Source organism: Sinocyclocheilus anshuiensis, unplaced genomic scaffold (assembly GCF_001515605.1).
Source record: "Sinocyclocheilus anshuiensis isolate Anshui unplaced genomic scaffold, SAMN03320099.WGS_v1.1 scaffold260, whole genome shotgun sequence".
In the NCBI taxonomy this organism is placed as follows: domain Eukaryota; kingdom Metazoa; phylum Chordata; class Actinopteri; order Cypriniformes; family Cyprinidae; genus Sinocyclocheilus; species Sinocyclocheilus anshuiensis.
The window spans coordinates 542,223-565,287 of record NW_015557134.1 but is presented as its reverse complement, the minus strand read 5'-3'; the positions used below and the strand labels follow the sequence as shown (position 1 = coordinate 565,287).

At 38.4% G+C, this 23,065-nt stretch overlaps 2 protein-coding genes across 2 annotated transcripts; both read right to left on the bottom strand.

The window, feature by feature from the left end:
* Nucleotides 1–1,929: 1,929 nt before the first annotated feature.
* LOC107678011 (poly [ADP-ribose] polymerase 14-like) lies at nucleotides 1,930–10,075 on the bottom strand. Its single transcript, XM_016473108.1, has 14 exons — nucleotides 9,858–10,075; nucleotides 7,313–9,747; nucleotides 6,745–6,972; nucleotides 6,001–6,210; nucleotides 5,721–5,829; nucleotides 5,416–5,565; nucleotides 5,244–5,306; nucleotides 4,967–5,149; nucleotides 4,610–4,816; nucleotides 4,459–4,514; nucleotides 3,395–3,944; nucleotides 3,166–3,311; nucleotides 2,880–3,054; nucleotides 1,930–2,793 (listed from the first exon to the last, which is right to left on the bottom strand). Exons 1-14 carry the CDS (start codon nucleotides 9,958–9,960, stop codon nucleotides 2,513–2,515), a joined length of 4,896 nt encoding a protein of 1,631 aa, XP_016328594.1. The 5' UTR covers nucleotides 9,961–10,075; the 3' UTR covers nucleotides 1,930–2,512.
* An 865-nt stretch (nucleotides 10,076–10,940) lies between these two features.
* Nucleotides 10,941–22,788, bottom strand: LOC107677959 (poly [ADP-ribose] polymerase 14-like). The gene is made up of 13 exons (XM_016473037.1): nucleotides 22,560–22,788; nucleotides 22,023–22,117; nucleotides 21,556–21,586; nucleotides 21,196–21,314; nucleotides 20,956–20,986; nucleotides 20,533–20,730; nucleotides 15,665–15,892; nucleotides 13,120–15,554; nucleotides 12,552–12,779; nucleotides 11,808–12,017; nucleotides 11,528–11,636; nucleotides 11,223–11,372; nucleotides 10,941–11,113 (listed from the first exon to the last, which is right to left on the bottom strand). The coding sequence occupies exons 1-13, from the start codon at nucleotides 22,732–22,734 to the stop codon at nucleotides 10,941–10,943; spliced, it is 4,182 nt and encodes a 1,393-aa protein (XP_016328523.1). The 5' UTR covers nucleotides 22,735–22,788.
* Nucleotides 22,789–23,065: the final 277 nt, after the last annotated feature.

Here is a 23,065-nt window from a genome sequence, read left to right as displayed (position 1 = left end):
AGACTGTGTTATGATCTATATGACCTTATTATTTTTATTGTGAGTATTAGGCTTATCATTATTGCTGATCACTGTTGTTGTGCTATGATATTGTAATATTTACCATTATATAATCAGAGGGGTATAGAACAGTTTATGAAGGTGTCACTCCATAATACAATAGCAAAATATATAAATATGTATAGTATTTTTATGTAACATTAATCAGTATTTAGCACACAATAGAAGACATTGCAATTACCAAATGATATTTAGACAGACTTAAAGAAGTTCCAGATCTATACTTGTGCTCTTATTATTTTAGTTATTTTGCCTTTAATGTAAATAAACATGTGCAAACAATATACTTGCTCTTGTGAATTTATTTTGATGTTAATTACATTGTGCAAGCTGTCTCTTTAATACCTCGTGGTTTATATACATGCTGCTGCTGATTGGGCTGACATGTTTGAGACACCCACCAAACGAGAAAACGCATCTCAAACCCCGTTGCACACCGTTTCCAGGAAACATGTCGTTCAAACCGGAAACCGTAGCAAAACGGTGCATACCGGTTTGAGCTTGAACGTGCCTGTAGATTGTAGGAACACAGTGACGCGTGATCTCACGGACACTCGCGAGATCGTGACTAGAGAAGAAAATCAAATAGAGGACAATCAACGTAAAAAAAAAAAAAAAAAAAGTATAAAAAAAGAATATGGGTGATGTTCTCTGCTTTCATGGCATGTTTGTAGCTGCCAAGTTGCAGCTATAGAAACACGCAACATCCGGTAGGTGACGCTTGCTCGCTCTCATTGGCTATCGCGGGTATCACGTCAGATGCAGCCCTATCAAGAGTCCTAAATATCAAACATGTTTAATATTTACGATTTGAGTTCGGGGACGCTCCATCTCGATCGGGAGCAGATAAATAATCGTAATGACACCACACAATAGAGCAGTGGTTCTCAAACCTTTCCATGAAGTACCCCCACCACGGCACATTTTGTATGTCTCCCTATATCTGACACACCCACTTCAGGTCTTGCAGTCTCCACTAATGAGCTGATGAGTTGAATCAGATGTGATAGATGAGGGAGACATACAAAATGTGCAGGGATGGGGTACTCCAGCACAGGTTTGAGAACCACTGCAATAGAGGATTTTTGGACAAAAAGTCGTTTGCCACAAGCCGCGATCGTTCAGGGGTGCAAATCGGGCTTAAAATCGGTCTTAAAGGGGTCATATGATGCGATTTCGATTTTTCCTTTCTCTTTGGAGTGTTATAAAGGTCTGTGGGAAGATTTGCATAACGCCGCCCAAATGTTCACGCAAAGAAAGAAGGCATAACTTTTATTCTCGCTGTAGTATTGTTGCCGCCGCCATATCCTGAAGACGCTGTGTGCTTCGTTGTGAAAGCGAAACTACTTTGTTTGGTCTTCCAAAAGAGGACGATAACCGCTTTGTCATGCCTAGAGCTGATCCGTGATGGTCGCTGAGGGAATACAACAGTATGGTGAGGGGCGTAACATTTCCGTCTCACGCTTGAGGTATTCGGCCAATCACAACGCACTGGATAGCTGGCCAATCAGAGCACACCTCGCTTTTTCAGACCGATGAGCTTTGTAAAAATCGACGCGTTTCAAAAAGGCGCGGCATAGAGGAGAAACAATAATGTACAGTATGTGGAAAATAATGTGGTTTTTTAACTTTAAACCGCATAAACACATTTCATTACACCAAATAATGTTCTTTTTAGCAGCATCATATGACCCCTTTAAAATCGTCTAGTGTGCAGCCAGCCTAACCTTATTTAAAAATTATAATTTATTTTATTTTAAACTTGAAGTGCATTACACAGAAATATAAAAACAGCCATAGAAAATCAGAATTGTTCTGCAATGTTTAAAGGATGTAGTAAATAATAATAAAATAGTAATAATGTAGTTTAGTCCTTTGTCATGTTTATTTTTATGTAATGGTATATGTCTAATTTCAATGCCCTCATTTAATCCCCATACACATAATCCCCATATGCTGAACACACTTTTTCCAGTCAGGCAATACTTCATATATATGAAAACAAACATCTGCTGATTAGGGTAGTTAACGATTAAAAGGGAAATGAGATTAAACAACAACAGCAAGTGTCAGGAAACCAACTAAAGCTAAAATGGGACAGTCTAAGGATTCTCAGGATTACATTACTGTTTTCTGTCATTAATGGGCATGTTTGGGCAACTTTAATTGATGAAATAGCTTCAATGTTGAATTGCTACATTATATTCCTTAGCATTCAAAGGGCTGTTACTGATTTTGACGTATTAAATGTGCAGCTTCTCTTAGTAGAAGCAGGTAATTCACACATGCACAATCTCTCTCTGTCTCTTCCTCCGTCTCTCTCTCAAATTAATTAAGATATGCCACAATGCCACAAAATAACCATCATTATCCATATATTATGTTCGGTTTCACCAAATCAATTTAAAACTGCAACAAAAAGACTAGCTGACAGAAACTGATCTCATAATCATTACTGGAAAGTGATTAGGTATTCTGGGTAAGCCTGTACATCGTTGAAGATCACAAACATGGTTGGGTTGTTCATGTTGTCAGTCACACTGTTATAGAGATCAGCACTATTGGAGCTCTTCGCAGGGGGAACAGGAAGGCCTTGTTTTCCTTGAGTGAAATCACCAACAAGCACCCTGACAAGGTACATGCGTTTGTGTCCGTTGATATCAGGTTTAGAGTAGCCGTGGGCTGAGTATTTTGGGTCCACAGCAAAATATGAACCATTCCCATACATGGCTCCTAAAAACAGAACAAGAGCAATAGTCAGTTGATTTAAAAGACAAATGGATGCAAGTGAAAAAGTTTATACTGAATTTGACTGATACCATTCATGCCAGCGAAGCTCCGATTAAAGCCGTGATTGTTGATCTGATCTGTCTTATCAGGGCCAGTTCCATGAAAAAGAAGCTTTTCATTTTTTTTGTGCTTGTTTTTATCTTCCAGTTCCTCCTTTTTGATGATGTAGCTTTTCCAAAGTGCGCTATTTTGAACTCTTTCAATCTAAAAGCAAAAAAAGGGTTTAGGCATTACATTTACACCATAGTACTAAAATGCAACACCAGAATCTTTCAAAACTAATAAATAGGAGATTTCTCATTAGTCAAGTCTTACTTCAATGATGTTACTGGTTAGATTGGTTCTCCGGAACTCTTTCTCTACTTTTGCAAATTCCTTTGAGCCTGCTGTGAGTTTTACAAGAACAACTGGCTGTCCTTTCATGTCCTCCCAGTCTGAAGGCAAAGGGCTTTGAGCTGCAACTGCAGCTATTGACAAAAAGAAAAACGTGAATAACTAATCCTTGTACATGATCTATGTTACTTAAATTAAAAAATAATCCCACCTTGCAGATCTACTCTATTCATTTCAATACGTATTCCTCTTCTTGTGGCCTCTTTGCGAACTAAATCAGCCTCATATTCATCATTGTTAATTTTGATTTTCACTGTAGGCTGTCTCTTCCGATAGGCCTGTTCCAGGTCATAATTGGTCAACATATGAAAGTTTGTGACGCTCCGTCCATTTTCCTGATATTGCCACTGAACCACACTGCTAATGAAAAATGCCTCACTTCTTCGGTTTTCATTCCTTTCCACCTTTCTGATCATGTCCCGAATACGACTCTCTGCAGTGTGAACGTCTCTTGTCAGACCCTCCAGTGTGATGACAGAGTCTCGGCCTTTCTTCTCAAGCCGGACACTGACTGTGAGCTCCCTCTGCATGGCGTTCAGCATTTCTCCATCCTCCTTGGTGAAATGAGCAATGGCTGGATCACGGATTGGGATGGTCACATGCTCTCGTAATATCAAACTGCTGATCATGTCCTTGGCTTCACTCAGGTCCTTTGGTGTCTCACCACAGAGTTGAAACACAGCTGGCTCAATTTTTTCAACCACTCCGACTTATGGCCACTTTGAGAACTAAATGAGCCTCATATTCATCATTATTAATCTTGATTCTCACTGAAGGCTTTGTTCTGATACGCCTGTTCCAAGTGATAATTGGTCAACATATCAAAATTTATGACGCTGTGTCCATTCTCTTGATATTGCCACTTAATCACACTGCTAATTATAAATGCCTCACTTCTTCGGATTTGGTTCTTTCTACCTTGCGGATCATGTCTCGGATACGAATGTCTGCAGTATGAACGTCTCTTGTCAGGCCCTCCAGTGTGATGACAGAGTCTTGGCCTTTCTTCTCAAGCCGGACACTGACTGTGAGCTCCCTCTGCATGGCGTTCAGCATTTCTCCATCCTCCTTGGTGAAATGAGCAATGGCTGGATCACGGATTGGGATGGTCACATGCTCTCGTAATATCAAACTGCTGATCATGTCCTTGGCTTCACTCAGGTCCTTTGGTGTCTCACCACAGAGTTGAAACACAGCTGGCTCAATTTTTTCAACCACAATCACAAATTCTTCATTTGTGGGAGGGTCTGAACTTTCCCCCAAGAAAAAGTCTTGATGGAAAAAAAAACAAAAAAAAGAGAGGGATTCATTACTGTGTTTTTACAAAGAATGGATTGAATTAGCATTTTTATAATTTATTACTGACCTCTAATTTTGGTAAGCAGACCTTTATCCTCCTCTACTTTCTCACCAGATCTTCTGATCATGCTTTGGTGGAAGTCTGCCACCATGTTTGTCTGGAATATAAGAAACTTCACAAGCCTTACATGCACCGGTTTCTTTTTCTTTACAAAGTCAACAACTGCATCAACCATTGCATCTGCAACATCAGCTGGTTTTGCACCACCCTGACCTAAAGGGTTAAAGACCAAAAAGGAAAAGAATAAGGAAGTGAATAATTCACACAACATGTCAGTTTAAAAATAATAATAATTATACAATAAGTAAATAAACAAAACTCACTGCAATTATGTAAAAAATAAGATCACACAACGTTTCTCACCAGTGCCAAGAGCCGGGAAGGCAACAGAAGTAATCTGGCGTGACTCACATAACTCCAAAACAGACAAAACAGCATCCTTAATTTCAGATGGACTACTGCGTCCGATAATATGGATGATGTTTCCACATGGAAGCTGCCCGGATGAGGTCACAATCTCTGTTTGCTGTATAGTTGATGATCCCACTATTGGAAAAACATGTATAGATCTTCCTAGATCTCTTCAAAAAGGTAATGTACATCAACAAGAAGATAATTGTACATTTGAAAGAATACAAACCAAGCTGTGAACATTCTTGTTCCACTTGTACTCCAGCAGCGTCTAAAATGGCCTTGGATACTCCTGGATTACAAAGTAAAATCAACTGTCATATTATAATTCTCTTTGAATGTGAAATAAATAATAAATTATTAATTGAAACAGGTAAGACAGTGTGTATAGTTGGATTAACCTGCTTTCAGTGAAAATGTCTGATTTGAGGAGTTAACAATGGCATCAGTTTTTTCTTTAGTTATGTCTCCTGATGAAACCTCCAGAGTCACTTGACCCAGCTGCATAGTGTGCACCCCAAGAGAGGGAGAGGAGACTTTGCCAACGGCCCCTAAAGAAAAACATGTAGATGTATGGGGGAAAAAAATTCTTGTCACTATCCTAAATATATCTGTGACATTTGGATAGATTTGTTATTAGAATAAATATTTGAGCAAAATATTTTCAAAAAATAAGTGTGATGGACATCAAATAAGAAATTGTTACCAGAGGTCTGAGCTGACTTGCCAGAAATGTTTTTTTTAATCTTGACATGTCGATGTGCTTCTTTTGTGATGGGACCCTGAATCCCATGTCTAAAGACACTGGTGAAGCACTAATAGATAAAGCACAGAAATATACAAGAAAACATGTGCAACTATGTTAAATTATTAAAATAGTTTATAGTTTAAACAATAAAAGTTCATATCTTGACTTGGTCATACTGTATGAGATGGAAAAACTTGACTGTGATTTTATGGTTCTTGAATCTAATTTTCGCACTCACCTCTACACTCTCCCTGTCAGAAGGGTGCACAATCACAGTTACCTCTCGAAGGTTTGTAGAGTTAAATTCCTGGACTTCTGTCAGCATGATTCTGGCCACTAGATCTTTAGGAAACCTAAGATTCCCAGTCCCGATAGCTGGGAATACGACTGACGCCATTCTCCAGGTTTCTGCATTTTTCAGGCAATTTCTGATGATCTGACTGAGTACCTTTTAAAATGTAAATAAATATATCTATTTTAATCTTTAAAGCAAGATCTCCATCCCTGCTCCTGGAGAGCCACCGTCCTGCAGGCTTCGGTTCCAACCCTTCTTCAACACACCTGCCTGTAATTATCAAATAACCCTGAACACCTTGATTAGCTGGTTCAGGTGTGTTTGACTGGTGTTGGAGCTGAAATCCGCAGGACAGTAGCTTTCTAGGAGCAGGGTTGGAGATCCCTGCTTTAATGACAGTACCATCTAATCAGGGGTTTTCAAACCTGCCCTGGAGAACCCTCAGCACTGCACATTTTGTATGTCCCCCTTACCAGACACCCAATTTAGGTCTTGCAGTCTCTACAAATTAGCTGATAAATGGAACCAAGTGTGTTAGATGAGGGAGACATACAAAATGTGCAGTGATGAGGGTCCTCCAGGACAGGTTAAAAAATCCCTGATCTAATGTGAAGCCTACATATCACACACGTGCAATATCATTTAATGTTTAAAACAAACAGCGGGTGACAAAATTGTTATTCTCACCTTAAGTTCTGAGCCGTTCCAAAATGGGCAAACTACATGGAAGACTTTTTGACACGTCAGTTTATAACCATCTGTGATGACCATTTCACCATAATTAACATTGTTTAAGCGAGCAGCTGTGTTGATTTCTGACTGGAGCTGATGACCAGCAGTCTGAAGGAGTGCTTGGGAGATGGCACCTTTTCTGAGGTCCAAGTCCTCCGATATAGTGTTTACAATGACATCAGCCTGTAGGAGAAACAAAGGAGACAATAGAAAATAGTCAAATTTACTTGAGAAGCACAACATATTAAGCAGAGGTGTAGCTTGTTCTGTAAAAAAGTATGTGGTACACTTGAATATGGTACACAGAGTGTGACTGACCAAAGCCACTGGCTTGGTTTTAACTTTTTTTTTTTAATTATAACTCAAACTTTTTTCCTTTTAAGAATTTTTATGTATTTTCATAGGGAAACAAGTGGGGGGAAAGCCTAATTAAAAACATTAATATTAAATAAAAGTCTTTAAGAAGTAAATGGTTGCTATGTATGTTCTTTCTGTCAGATTTTTTAATTAACAGTTCACTTACACTCGCATCCTGGATGTTCCCTTTGCACAGAGTGATTTTTAGTCCCTCTTGTGTAGTTTTTCTCTCAAGAACAGTTAACCCTTCAGAGTTATCTGATCTGCCACCATAGCTTGAGATTTCTCCTCTCCAGTGTGCTTGTCCTTCAAAGTCTCTATTACCACGACCTTTGGGGTCTTCAAACTCTTGGTTTCTTTGGCCATAGTTTCCATGGCCATGACCATGACCACGACCACTTCCACGATACCCTTGTCCATTGTTGCTATACCCATGAGGTTTGATTTGATGAGGGGAAGTCATTTTGGGGTTATATGCAGCAAACTCCTTTCTGACAGCTTGAGTCATGGCATTCACAGTACTGCCATTATTGTCAACCAAGTGAATTTCAGTTAATGTGCTACTGGAGCCTCTGTGGTTATGATAATCAATGTAGCCATGCACCTCCTTGGCGATTATTTCAGTGCAAAGATCAAGAGGACAACCAAATACCCCTGAGCTAATAACTGGAATTGCAATAGAAGAGCAGTTTCTGCTTGACGCCTGGTTCAGACTTTCCCTCACAGCACGTCTCAGGCGTTGCACAGTGGTACGTCTGTCTGAATCACTAAAACGAGGTCCAACAGCGTGCACCACATATTTACAGGGAAGACGACCAGCGTCAGTGATGAAGGCATCTCCAGGCCTCAGAGCCCCATTTGCTTTTGTGTGTTGGTCACAGGTTTGCTGCAGACTTGGTCCAGCAGCTTGGAGAAGTGCTAAAGCTACACCACCAATGTGCTTCAGATCTTCATTAGCAGCATTGACCACAGCATCAACATTGATCTTGCAAATATCCGCCTTCCTGACAGTAACAGTTACTCCACCTGGCATCTGAACCTCACAAGAGACCTGACCAATATCTTCAAAACTACCTTCAGTAAATGCATCTTCCTCCTCTTCCAGCATATCATCTTCCTGAAGAACCACCACAAATCTTTTTTCCTTCAACAGCATTGAGAGCATCATTTTACCCTGCTCCAAGAAGTACTTCTTTGCTCCTGCCTTTTTAATGATCAGTGTGTCCGTGTAGAGACCATCTGCCAACCCTTTAAAGAAGGTCAAAGCTGGCTGGACAAAAGTACGCTCTCCAGACAGTTTGATCCAGGGTCTCTTTGAATCAAAATTCACTTTCATCTTATCAGACTTAATTAAATGCTGCCAGTCTTGTGATTTTCTGTCTTTTATTAATTCAAATGCTGCATGTGATTTGACACGAACCGTTTCTTCAATTCTAGTGTGTTCCTCCATAAAACTTCTTAAGTTCTCACTGACTTCCAACACTGGTTCTCTGAATCCAGTCACTATTACTTTGTCTGTCTGTGAAATGTGTATAGACACAAATGTTTTTTTGGAAGTATTGAACAATTCGTTCAATTGCTTTTTGAGATCCTGCCACGCTGGCATTTGAAGGACACCCTGATCTTCTACAGTGAGGTCTTTGGTTGTGAGAACTGTATTCACTCTCTTCTCTGCCTCAGCAAGTGCTCTTTCTGTGCTTCCAATCACAACAACATCTCCATTTTCGATTGTGTAGACAGCAGTTATTCCATGAGATATGAAGAGATCTCTGGACATTTCATCACAATCCACTGATCTCAGGTACTCCAGGATTGAACGGTTAATCTGTAAGGGCTTCTGTTTTATATTTATTTTCTTCTCAAGGACCCAATTCTTGAAGGCAAGAGTGTCTGTATGAAGCCCTGATAAAATTAGTTTGTTCATCTTTTTGTTGTAGTCAATGTGCAGGTGTGGAGAAACAGCACTTTTTATGCCATCTTGTTCAAGCAAAGAGTACATGGCAGGAGAAATCTCCATGTATTCAGTCACACTGTTCTTCTCTCTCTCAATTTGATTTGTTGCTCTCTCTAAAAATTTCTCTATGATGGGTTTCAGTCCAATTATCTCATGGGTCATTCCTGCCAATGTCAGCACCCCTTTAGAGGCATCCGTATCTATGAAAACCTGATCTTTCACTACATTCTTAATATCACGCTCCACTTTAGACCACAAGGCATGTGACACCGGCCACTCAGATGTTGTGTAGTTTGAGATGATTTCCTTGAAGGCATCAATGGTATTCTTACTCCAGCCATCAATGTGTCTTCTGGTAACTCCTTTCTGTTTCAGTAATGCTGGATCAGGACTGAGCAAAACTTCAGGTTTGTCCATGTTTATGTGGCAGAAGTGTGAGCTCATCTGGTCTTTCATGGAGGAAATCTGCCCTTTCTTGAGGATGAACTCCCTGATGGCAGGATGTACACTGACTGTAATGGGTTCAGGCAGCTTCAATTGTGGCCTGTTGCTACCATACAAAATTGTATCCAGTGATTTAAAGTAGGGATATATCTTGACTGGAACATCACCGATGTTATTCTCTTGCTTCAAAACTCTGTCTTTGGCTAAAAAAGAATAAATAAATGCACTGATGTTGACAAAATGAGGTAAAGGAGTGTCATCACTAAATATGTAACTGTAATAGCAGACTACCAGCAATTGTACGTGTATTTACCTTCTTCCGCCTTAAAGGTAATCATGGCTGCTTGCTCTGATGGAATTGTGATAACTTCCTCTACTGGACCGCCCCATTTCTCAAAATACAGTTCCAGCAGCATCTTGTTGTTGTTGGCCTCAGCTGGAAGATTCTCCACTCGCACACTTGTGCTTCTCTCCAGTGCACGGGCCCTCAGATTATTCTTCTTGAACTTTTCATGTGTCCCGCTGTCCTCAAGGAACTTTACTGCAGCTGTCAGAAATCATATCATAAAAAACATACCAGACACATTTAATCAATAATAACAATAATAACAATAATGTGCAACTAAAGTATTAAAGATGTCACACAATCTCAGAGATGGAAAGTCTGATTCTTTTTTGGGGGGCAATTTACGTTTCACCAGTTTGATAACATCATCATATAATGGTGTCATTAACAGCTAATGTTATTATCCCTGCTGGTGAAAATACATGCTCAAACACATCAAGTCATGTCTAAGCACAGCTGATTTGTAACTATCATTACTCTATCATTAATTAAATAAATAATTAAATAATGACAATAAGGGTGTTTCTTCAGTAATCCTGTACACTGCAACTAAATGGCAACTATTGATAACATCCTAGATAAGTTTCCCAGTAATGATTTGCAAATGTTTTACTCTCTTTACTATGTTTAAATGTCTAAAGCAAATAAAGTAAATAAACTAGTCTTAATCAACTCGTCTTTTTACAGAAACCATGATCCAGCTCATAAAAACTTAAAATTTGCATACACAATAGTAAAATTCATTCATTGTACATGTCTTGACTTCATGTTTTAATAAAAATCTGTTTGATAAAATGCATATTTCCAGTATGTTCTGTTTGCTAAGGTGTGGCCACATTACATTACTGCAGCTTTCTGTTGTTCAAAACAGCGAATATGCTCCCACCAATTTGAACCCATTGCAAAACCTGTGTGGGGAAATCTATCGCTATCATGTGCAATTCCCTATCACATGGATTGCTACTGAATAACTGGCATGATATGATCATACTCTAGCATATTTGCTCATTTCGTTTTGTGGTGACTGTTGGGTATGTTTTAAAGCAAGTTTTATGAAGTAACTTGTGGATCAGTGTTGATATCAGAGATCTTCCTAGATCTCTTCAAAAAGGTAATGTACATCAACAAGAAGATAATTGTACATTTGAAAGAATACAAACCAAGCTGTGAACATTCTTGTTCCACTTGTACTCCAGCAGCGTCTAAAATGGCCTTGGATACTCCTGGATTACAAAGTAAAATCAACTGTCATATTATAATTCTCTTTGAATGTGAAATAAATAATAAATTATTAATTGAAACAGGTAAGACAGTGTGTATAGTTGGATTAACCTGCTTTCAGTGAAAATGTCTGATTTGAGGAGTTAACAATGGCATCAGTTTTTTCTTTAGTTATGTCTCCTGATGAAACCTCCAGAGTCACTTGACCCAGCTGCATAGTGTGCACCCCAAGAGAGGGAGAGGAGACTTTGCCAACGGCCCCTAAAGAAAAACATGTAGATGTATGGGGGAAAAAAATTCTTGTCACTATCCTAAATATATCTGTGACATTTGGATAGATTTGTTATTAGAATAAATATTTGAGCAAAATATTTTCAAAAAATAAGTGTGATGGACATCAAATAAGAAATTGTTACCAGAGGTCTGAGCTGACTTGCCAGAAATGTTTTTTTTAATCTTGACATGTCGATGTGCTTCTTTTGTGATGGGACCCTGAATCCCATGTCTAAAGACACTGGTGAAGCACTAATAGATAAAGCACAGAAATATACAAGAAAACATGTGCAACTATGTTAAATTATTAAAATAGTTTATAGTTTAAACAATAAAAGTTCATATCTTGACTTGGTCATACTGTATGAGATGGAAAAACTTGACTGTGATTTTATGGTTCTTGAATCTAATTTTCGCACTCACCTCTACACTCTCCCTGTCAGAAGGGTGCACAATCACAGTTACCTCTCGAAGGTTTGTAGAGTTAAATTCCTGGACTTCTGTCAGCATGATTCTGGCCACTAGATCTTTAGGAAACCTAAGATTCCCAGTCCCGATAGCTGGGAATACGACTGACGCCATTCTCCAGGTTTCTGCATTTTTCAGGCAATTTCTGATGATCTGACTGAGTACCTTTTAAAATGTAAATAAATATATCTATTTTAATCTTTAAAGCAAGATCTCCATCCCTGCTCCTGGAGAGCCACCGTCCTGCAGGCTTCGGTTCCAACCCTTCTTCAACACACCTGCCTGTAATTATCAAATAACCCTGAACACCTTGATTAGCTGGTTCAGGTGTGTTTGACTGGTGTTGGAGCTGAAATCCGCAGGACAGTAGCTTTCTAGGAGCAGGGTTGGAGATCCCTGCTTTAATGACAGTACCATCTAATCAGGGGTTTTCAAACCTGCCCTGGAGAACCCTCAGCACTGCACATTTTGTATGTCCCCCTTACCAGACACCCAATTTAGGTCTTGCAGTCTCTACAAATTAGCTGATAAATGGAACCAAGTGTGTTAGATGAGGGAGACATACAAAATGTGCAGTGATGAGGGTCCTCCAGGACAGGTTAAAAAATCCCTGATCTAATGTGAAGCCTACATATCACACACGTGCAATATCATTTAATGTTTAAAACAAACAGCGGGTGACAAAATTGTTATTCTCACCTTAAGTTCTGAGCCGTTCCAAAATGGGCAAACTACATGGAAGACTTTTTGACACGTCAGTTTATAACCATCTGTGATGACCATTTCACCATAATTAACATTGTTTAAGCGAGCAGCTGTGTTGATTTCTGACTGGAGCTGATGACCAGCAGTCTGAAGGAGTGCTTGGGAGATGGCACCTTTTCTGAGGTCCAAGTCCTCCGATATAGTGTTTACAATGACATCAGCCTGTAGGAGAAACAAAGGAGACAATAGAAAATAGTCAAATTTACTTGAGAAGCACAACATATTAAGCAGAGGTGTAGCTTGTTCTGTAAAAAAGTATGTGGTACACTTGAATATGGTACACAGAGTGTGACTGACCAAAGCCACTGGCTTGGTTTTAACTTTTTTTTTTTAATTATAACTCAAACTTTTTTCCTTTTAAGAATTTTTATGTATTTTCATAGGGAAACAAGTGGGGGGAAAGCCTAATTAAAAACATTAATATTAAATAAAAGTCTTTAAGAAGTAAATGGTTGCTATGTATGTTCTTTCTGTCAGATTTTTTAATTAACAGTTCACTTACACTCGCATCCTGGATGTTCCCTTTGCACAGAGTGATTTTTAGTCCCTCTTGTGTAGTTTTTCTCTCAAGAACAGTTAACCCTTCAGAGTTATCTGATCTGCCACCATAGCTTGAGATTTCTCCTCTCCAGTGTGCTTGTCCTTCAAAGTCTCTATTACCACGACCTTTGGGGTCTTCAAACTCTTGGTTTCTTTGGCCATAGTTTCCATGGCCATGACCATGACCACGACCACTTCCACGATACCCTTGTCCATTGTTGCTATACCCATGAGGTTTGATTTGATGAGGGGAAGTCATTTTGGGGTTATATGCAGCAAACTCCTTTCTGACAGCTTGAGTCATGGCATTCACAGTACTGCCATTATTGTCAACCAAGTGAATTTCAGTTAATGTGCTACTGGAGCCTCTGTGGTTATGATAATCAATGTAGCCATGCACCTCCTTGGCGATTATTTCAGTGCAAAGATCAAGAGGACAACCAAATACCCCTGAGCTAATAACTGGAATTGCAATAGAAGAGCAGTTTCTGCTTGACGCCTGGTTCAGACTTTCCCTCACAGCACGTCTCAGGCGTTGCACAGTGGTACGTCTGTCTGAATCACTAAAACGAGGTCCAACAGCGTGCACCACATATTTACAGGGAAGACGACCAGCGTCAGTGATGAAGGCATCTCCAGGCCTCAGAGCCCCATTTGCTTTTGTGTGTTGGTCACAGGTTTGCTGCAGACTTGGTCCAGCAGCTTGGAGAAGTGCTAAAGCTACACCACCAATGTGCTTCAGATCTTCATTAGCAGCATTGACCACAGCATCAACATTGATCTTGCAAATATCCGCCTTCCTGACAGTAACAGTTACTCCACCTGGCATCTGAACCTCACAAGAGACCTGACCAATATCTTCAAAACTACCTTCAGTAAATGCATCTTCCTCCTCTTCCAGCATATCATCTTCCTGAAGAACCACCACAAATCTTTTTTCCTTCAACAGCATTGAGAGCATCATTTTACCCTGCTCCAAGAAGTACTTCTTTGCTCCTGCCTTTTTAATGATCAGTGTGTCCGTGTAGAGACCATCTGCCAACCCTTTAAAGAAGGTCAAAGCTGGCTGGACAAAAGTACGCTCTCCAGACAGTTTGATCCAGGGTCTCTTTGAATCAAAATTCACTTTCATCTTATCAGACTTAATTAAATGCTGCCAGTCTTGTGATTTTCTGTCTTTTATTAATTCAAATGCTGCATGTGATTTGACACGAACCGTTTCTTCAATTCTAGTGTGTTCCTCCATAAAACTTCTTAAGTTCTCACTGACTTCCAACACTGGTTCTCTGAATCCAGTCACTATTACTTTGTCTGTCTGTGAAATGTGTATAGACACAAATGTTTTTTTGGAAGTATTGAACAATTCGTTCAATTGCTTTTTGAGATCCTGCCACGCTGGCATTTGAAGGACACCCTGATCTTCTACAGTGAGGTCTTTGGTTGTGAGAACTGTATTCACCCTCTTCTCTGCCTCAGCAAGTGCTCTTTCTGTGCTTCCAATCACAACAACATCTCCATTTTCGATTGTGTAGACAGCAGTTATTCCATGAGATATGAAGAGATCTCTGGACATTTCATCACAATCCACTGATCTCAGGTACTCCAGGATTGAACGGTTAATCTGTAAGGGCTTCTGTTTTATATTTATTTTCTTCTCAAGGACCCAATTCTTGAAGGCAAGAGTGTCTGTATGAAGCCCTGATAAAATTAGTTTGTTCATCTTTTTGTTGTAGTCAATGTGCAGGTGTGGAGAAACAGCACTTTTTATGCCATCTTGTTCAAGCAAAGAGTACATGGCAGGAGAAATCTCCATGTATTCAGTCACACTGTTCTTCTCTCTCTCAATTTGATTTGTTGCTCTCTCTAAAAATTTCTCTATGATGGGTTTCAGTCCAATTATCTCATGGGTCATTCCTGCCAATGTCAGCACCCCTTTAGAGGCATCCGTATCTATGAAAACCTGATCTTTCACTACATTCTTAATATCACGCTCCACTTTAGACCACAAGGCATGTGACACCGGCCACTCAGATGTTGTGTAGTTTGAGATGATTTCCTTGAAGGCATCAATGGTATTCTTACTCCAGCCATCAATGTGTCTTCTGGTAACTCCTTTCTGTTTCAGTAATGCTGGATCAGGACTGAGCAAAACTTCAGGTTTGTCCATGTTTATGTGGCAGAAGTGTGAGCTCATCTGGTCTTTCATGGAGGAAATCTGCCCTTTCTTGAGGATGAACTCCCTGATGGCAGGATGTACACTGACTGTAATGGGTTCAGGCAGCTTCAATTGTGGCCTGTTGCTACCATACAAAATTGTATCCAGTGATTTAAAGTAGGGATATATCTTGACTGGAACATCACCGATGTTATTCTCTTGCTTCAAAACTCTGTCTTTGGCTAAAAAAGAATAAATAAATGCACTGATGTTGACAAAATTAGGTAAAGGAGTGTCATCACTAAATATGTAACTGTAATAGCAGACTACCAGCAATTGTACGTGTATTTACCTTCTTCCGCCTTAAAGGTAATCATGGCTGCTTGCTCTGATGGAATTGTGATAACTTCCTCTACTGGACCGCCCCATTTCTCAAAATACAGTTCCAGCAGCATCTTGGTAGCCTCAGCTGGAAGATCCTCCACCCGCACACATGTGCTTCTCTCCAGTGCACGGGCCCTCAGATTATACTGCTTGAACTTTTCATGTGTCCTGCTGTCCTCAAGGAACTTTCCTGTAGCTGTAAGAAGTAATATTTTACAGAATGTGCCACACACATTTAATCAAGTGACAAAAGCAAATGTGTGCAACTGTATGTACAAGTACAGTATTAAAACTCTCATATAATAACAGTGACGGGAAGCTTGATTCTTATTCTCAAAACGGTGCTTTTGTGCAGCTGGTTTCAATGAATCAATTCAAAAAATTTCATCAGGTCTTTTATGTCGCCACGTAATGACATCAATACTTCATGCTATCATCCCTGTAGGTGAAAATACACAGACCGGCCCACTTCAGTTCACAACCGACTTTCGTTTTCTATTATCCGTTTTTTTGTCTATTACTTTTGGCTTGCATATCTCCAACAACTGACTTGGGTTTTCTTTTTTTTTTGAGCAAGGTGCCTCTGTCGGGGGAGTAAAAAGATAATTGCATCATCATTAGGGTTGCCAATTAACTTCAGAAGTGGGAAATAAGGGACAAATTGTGATTCTTTATAAGAAAATAAGGGACAGAATAAGGGACACTCAAAATATTTGTACTGTACCAAAATGTATGTCTGCCTGCAGTTAAAAAGTTTTTAGAATAATCACACTTGTTTTGCTTAACCTATTTATGTTCAATTATTCTAAATCTAATTTTAATGTCATACAAAAAATGTCAAACTTTACCATTAAAAATTGTACCATTATAGAATTGTAAATGCACATGTAGTGCAGTAGGCCTAATTTAGGAGGTGAAATACTGTGAAATTACATACAAATGGCATAAAATTTGAAAGCATAACAACTGAACATCTATGAAACGTCAATCAATAAAGCATTTTTTAAACAATGGCACTTATTTTTTTTAACTAAAATGTCAAATGTTTTTGCAACCATAGCCTATGAATGAATGAAAATGCATGTTTTTCAATTGAAGAAAACTTACAGTATAGGCTTCTGGTGCTTGGATTTGTACTTCAATAATGAGGTCCAAGTTTAAGGATGAATTAGCTAAATTTATTAAAATGTATTGTTGTTGCCGCCGCCGCCATGTTGTGAAGGCGCTGTGTGATTCGTTGTGAAAGCGAAACTACTTTGTTTGGCCTTCCAAAAGAGGACGATATCCGCTTCATTCATGCCTGGAGCTGATCCGTGCTGGTCGCTGAGGAAATACATCAACTTCACGCTGTGGATCGCCGGATCGGCTTTCACCGTGGACGAAGCGGAGTCCAGCCCGGGGTCGTCACATGTGGTTGGCGCAAGCCCACCGGCTGCTCCTTCGTTGAATCCGCCGGCCGCACTGTTCTCAAGCCCGACCGCCTCCGCTCACTCAAGCCCGCCCGCCTCACTATAGGCCGCCGGCCGCTGCTCACTCTAGCCCGCCGTGTGTGACGCTGTGTGTTTCGTTGTGAAAGCGAAACTACTTTGTTTGGCCTTCCAAAAAAGGACACGACTAGAAATCAGTGGTTAAGTTGTATTTACAACACTGTTCCAGAACAGTTCAACCCAAATATTCAGATGTGTCCAGCGCATTTCAAGGAAGTCTGTTCTGACTCACAGACTGTAAGTACGTTTTTTATATTTAAAGAATTTTTTATTTTGAGTGGAAGCAGAAACACGTTATTTTCGTGCATGTATCTTTAAATGCAAATGAGCTGCTGCTCCCCGCCACCTTTTCCAGAATAGAGCTGTGCCTTTACACCTTGTACCTCTGACAGGGTTGCCAGGTCCCAGAAAAATTTCCAGCCAAAAGCTTACTCAAACCCGTCCAAAAACAAAGAAAACTAGCCCAATTTTTTTGCTGTGTTATTCCATTAATGCACTTTAAAATAAACATTTAAATTTTATTTATTCTATGTTTTTCATTATTGCGAGACTTGTTTATATGTAGTATGTGCATTTTTAATTATTGAATTTGGTTTTTGTTTTTTTTCTTTTCCTCTTTTTCATTTTACTTTTCAGTACTTTTCATGATAACTTTTAAAATTAGGGCTGGGCGATATGGCCAGAAATATTCAGAAAATATTTTTTCCATATCATACTATATCAATATTTATCACAATATTCATTTACCATTAATATGGTAGGAAATACTTCCCACGTGTTTGTTAGATCTTGAGAATGAATGTAAACATAACTTTTTTGTTGTTGTTGTTCATAAACTCCTTTAAGCCACCTTTGAATTTAGGGCCCCATGTAATCCATTTTATTTTTCGTAAATTCTGTGTTTTCTATTTTATTTATTTTGTATTTTATGATAATACAAATTTATCTTTAAAAAATTGTGTCAAATGAAATGGACTAATACAACTTTAACAAATTAATTAATCTTTAAAAAATCTTAAAATAGAAGATAATATATAACAATTAATTTACAACAAAACATTGCATTTTTTGGTCAAATAAAATGCTGCTCGACAAAACCTTATGTTTGATATAAAAACATGAATGAAAAAATATCAGTAATAGTATTATAACTTTGAGAAGTACATCATAGTAATATGTTTCTGTTCAAATTTATTCACGGTTGTCGTCAGGTTTTTCAAATGAAACGGAGAAGAGCTCTCAAGTAACTCTTGGAGAGGCTCTAGAGATGAAGTTCATGTGTTCATGTCCTCATTTAGTGAGACGCAGACGCTGAAATCACCAAGCTTCATGTGTGTTTGAGTTTGTGTAATAGCCTAGACGGAACTACGCCACTCATTTGAACAGAGATGTGCAGAACATGCAGACTTACAAGCGACATGCTTTGACTGGCTGTTGTCATGTTTATTTCTGCTGTGTGAAAGCCTTAACATCTCCTGTGGGTGAAACTCACCTAATTTGTGATTTGACATCCGTCTCTGCATAATACACATTAGTAAAAGAATCTATTTTAATTTTGTTTTGTCTATAGATAAACCTTAGGGGGCCGTGGTACATTATAAAAGTAGCCCAAAAAACCGCAACCCTGTACTCTGTACAACTCCGCAACTCTGTCATTTTTCCTGCGACCGCATTTTCAAAATAGCCCAATTGTGCGGGGAAAACCGTGACCCTGGCAACACTGACCTCAGATATTCTACCAAAAAACATCTGTCTGGTTTTGATTATCATGTATATCGCGATGATATCATGCGTTTTAAAGCCATATCAGTTCAAACTTCTGATATACGGTTCTCTGAGCGCACACATCCGAAGCACGCACACAGAAAGCGGCTGTCACACAGTGCAGCCAAAGACAGAACCGTTAGCATGCTTTGCTCGAACTTTAGCCATGGCGTTAGAACTGGTACACCGTTGTCGCTTGCTAAAACACAATGGCAGAGTTGTGGGTGGAAACTTGCAGATTAAGGGGCGGTAATATTATAATAAGATCCCCCTTCTACGTCACAGTGCAATCTGAGCAGCTAATTTTTTCACAAGCTTGCAGAGAAAGGCTTTCCAAAACAAAGTTACTGGGTTGTTCTTTTTCACATTTTCTGAGATGCACCGGGGACCCCATTTATAACACTTAAACACAAAAAAGTCAGATTTTCATGATATGTCACCTTTAAGTAACTTGTGGATCAGTGCTGACAAGAGGACACAAATTGTTTCAAATGATGCAGTCCAGTTTGGTAAACTGGTTAATCAGGTGCACTAAAAAGAACCAGTTCAAAATAAAAAAATTGTTCAATAACTTGTCATCACTAATTAAAAGTCCAATTTTATTTTAACAAAAAAAAAGTTATATGCAACAGGTAAACGTATTCTAACTTCCAGAGTTCCAGATCTAAGAACTCCTCTATAGTCCAAAAAGGGGCAAATGTAAAGCTAAATCAAGATTAGGTTTTTAGTGAAAACTAAAATAATGACTAGGTTTTTGGGGTTTTTTTTCCTTTTCTTTTCTTTTCTTTTCTTTTCTTTTCTGTGGAAAATATATCATAAATGATGACACCTTTTATGCATATGCACACATTTAAAGGGGTCATGAAAAGGAAAATAAAAATGTTCTTAATATTTACACATATAAGAGTTGAACCTATATACTGAACCTCCAAAATAATTTCCATAGCCTTCCCAAATAAAACAATAAATCCCAAGAAGCGGTGGTTTACAGTGAATTTATAACAGCTAAGGGGCATTGTTAGGAATGATGTGAAGCGGAGCATTTTTTTATGAAATATACAGTAGTGACAAGAATTGTCTATAAAGGTGAAGCAATAGGTATAATATTTTTTTTATCTTACAGTGTGTTTGTAATAAACATCAGACCAGTGTTTAATGCTATCAAGACACCAAGAGTATCATTGTTTGAGTGGTGCTAATAAAATCAATGGATATTGTGCAATGAAGTTAGCCAATCACAGCAGTGGGTGTTTACTTAGGTTTCTGCAAAAGGTAACGCCCCCTGAAACTGAGTATTTTTCACAGAGAGTGAAAATGACAACGGAAGATGATGATATTTAAAATTATTAGACCTTTTTTGGTGAAAAAACTTTGCAGACTTTATAAACTAACCTCAAGAAACATTTAAAATGTAAAAATCTGAAATTGCATTTCATTACACTTTTTAAAAAAAGTAATAAGATAACAAAAATAATGTTATAATAATAACAACAACAACTATTATTATTATTATCATGTGAAAATGTAAATGCTATTATGTAAATAACAAATGTAAATATATTTTTATAGGAGTAGAACAACTTACCACCGGGGTTTTTAAAGGTCACAACTGCTTTTCTTAATTCTGGTATTAATTCCATGCTAAAGTCATTTTCAGAAAGACTGCCGATGTTCTCCACCAAAAGAGTCAAAACATCTTGATTAAAATCATCTGGAAGGTTCTCCAGGACCACAGCACTTGACTCTTGAGGTTTCTTCACATCCACATCAGTTTGCAGGACATCTTCAAGAAAATTAAAAGTGACACGTTTAAATCCCCCTACAGTTAACTTACCCAGTACATGCAAAATGATCTTGAATTGTTTTGATGGTTAAGTACCTAACTGATGCCTTTACCACTGAAGAGTAAATTGTATCCGAATTAGTAAGATAAGATAATTATAAATAGTAATATAACCTAACCAATAAAAAAATTGCATGTGCATATCCTTCCAGATGATTTACTTACTTGGTTGCTGATATTCACATGCCTGCTCCGTCTGAAACCACACAAGCGCAAAGCATTGGTGATTACTTAAATTGAAAACACTACCAGCCATCTTCCTACAGAAATTCTAAAATGCATCTACATCTCAACCATAAAAGCGTAATATTTCGAATAATGAGTGTTCTTATAGGCCATACTATTCCTATATAGCAGTGACTTGATGCATTTTGTTAGTCCTAAATTTGTATTTAGTCCACTCACTCTTTGTCCAGTGCTGTCTGCCTGGTTCTCCACATCACTGGGTTTGCACACTTTTGTCTCGATTTGGTGACTGGTAGTGTTAATATCATTTTTAGCCTGGGAGAGCACACCATCTCGGCCTTGAACACAAACATCAGATGCATTACACCAAATCATTTTCTTATGTAAATGGAAACAGTTAAGTCTCTCTACAAGCAATAAAATAATACAGGATTACTTGGTCACTACCGAAGTGATATCTTCACCAATGTAAAGGAATGTGTAAGTCAGAACATCAGCAATGACAGCAAAATAACCCAACCAATAAAAGGTCACATCCATGTAAGCAGCCAGAGAGTAAAGTCCACGTGATTTACTTACTTGGCTCCTGATATCCACATGCCTGCTCTGTCTGAAACCACAAAAATGCAAAGCATTTATGAGTACATAAATGGGTAATGCTACCAAACATGTAGAGTAAGTTCTTTGTTCTCTCCTTTTCAACAAAATGAAGACATCCATCTTTCTAAAGAAACAAGTTTAAGGCTGTACACTCTCAGGGGAAAAAAAAGGTAGAAAATCTGTCACTGGGGTGGTACCTTTAGGTACACTTTTGTATGTTTTAGGTAATAATATGTACAACTGAGGTACTAATATGAACCATTTAGGTACAAAGGTGTATCTTTTAAAAAAGGTACCACCCCAGTGACAGCTTTTATACCTTTTTTTTATGAGAATACCATAAAATAAAATTCCGATTTTTATGATAGACCATACTGACTTGACGCAATCTACAGGGATTATAGAGCTATAATTGTGCATTTTGTAACAAGTCTTACTGTACTCACCTTTTGTCCAGTGCTGGGTTTGTACACTTTCAACTTGATTTGCTGATTGCCAATAGTAATAATGTGTTCTGCCTGGGAGAGCACGCCATCTCGGACTGAAATAAAAACAATCAGATTTAGTCAGATACATCACACAACTTCTCTCTCTCTCTCTCTCTCTCTCTCTCTCTCTCACACACACACACACACACACACACATACAAATAGAGCTAGATGGTTTTTTTTTTTTTTTGCATGTTCCATGATTTTTCAAAGTGAGGTTTCTGTTTCACTCTCTCTCGTTTTTAACCATTTTCAAAAATCATGTTTTTTCATTGTGCATTCCAATTAATCTCAATCAAACTGCATATAACTAACACAATAAAACAAAATAAAAACATGATAACGTAATAAAAAATGATTCTTGAACATGTAAAAAAAAAATCATATTGTGATATTTTAGTAGTTTTGACAAAACGGCATGGCAAGATCTCAAAATTTATATTACATTTTAACAAACAAAATTAATGTTATTTTGTTAACATGATAATAACTTACTGTCAGATGATTTGAACAGAATCGTAGCAGAGTTGCTCCCGTCATTATATTGCACGAAGCAGTCACCTCCTTGAGATTTCTTACTCTGAAAGTAAATCTGAAGTTTATTTTTCACACCTTTAGCAGTTTTAGCCTGCCAGTTTCCTTCTACAATGATGGGATAATATTCGTCCATCGTGATTTTTCTGGTTAATGAGGAAATGGCTTGCGAGTCACGGTATATAGATGAATCACGCCCTCCTGTTTATTTTCACTTTTGCTTCCGCGTAAAGTAAACTTACTGTGGTGGGTGTCGCCGTTTTTTTTTTATTTTTCTTAACTTACTATAGGCTACGGCTACTAATTAGTTTACTCTTAATCATTCTGTGTTGGATTGCGTGTAAATAACCCCTTTTTGTTGTCGTTGTTGTTGTATGTGTGCTTTTTTTTGTTGTTGTTTCCCCCCAGCAATCCAGGTTTTGTCAAAGTCCCCTAGTTAGTTTCGTTTGGTGGCATACAGTAAGTCT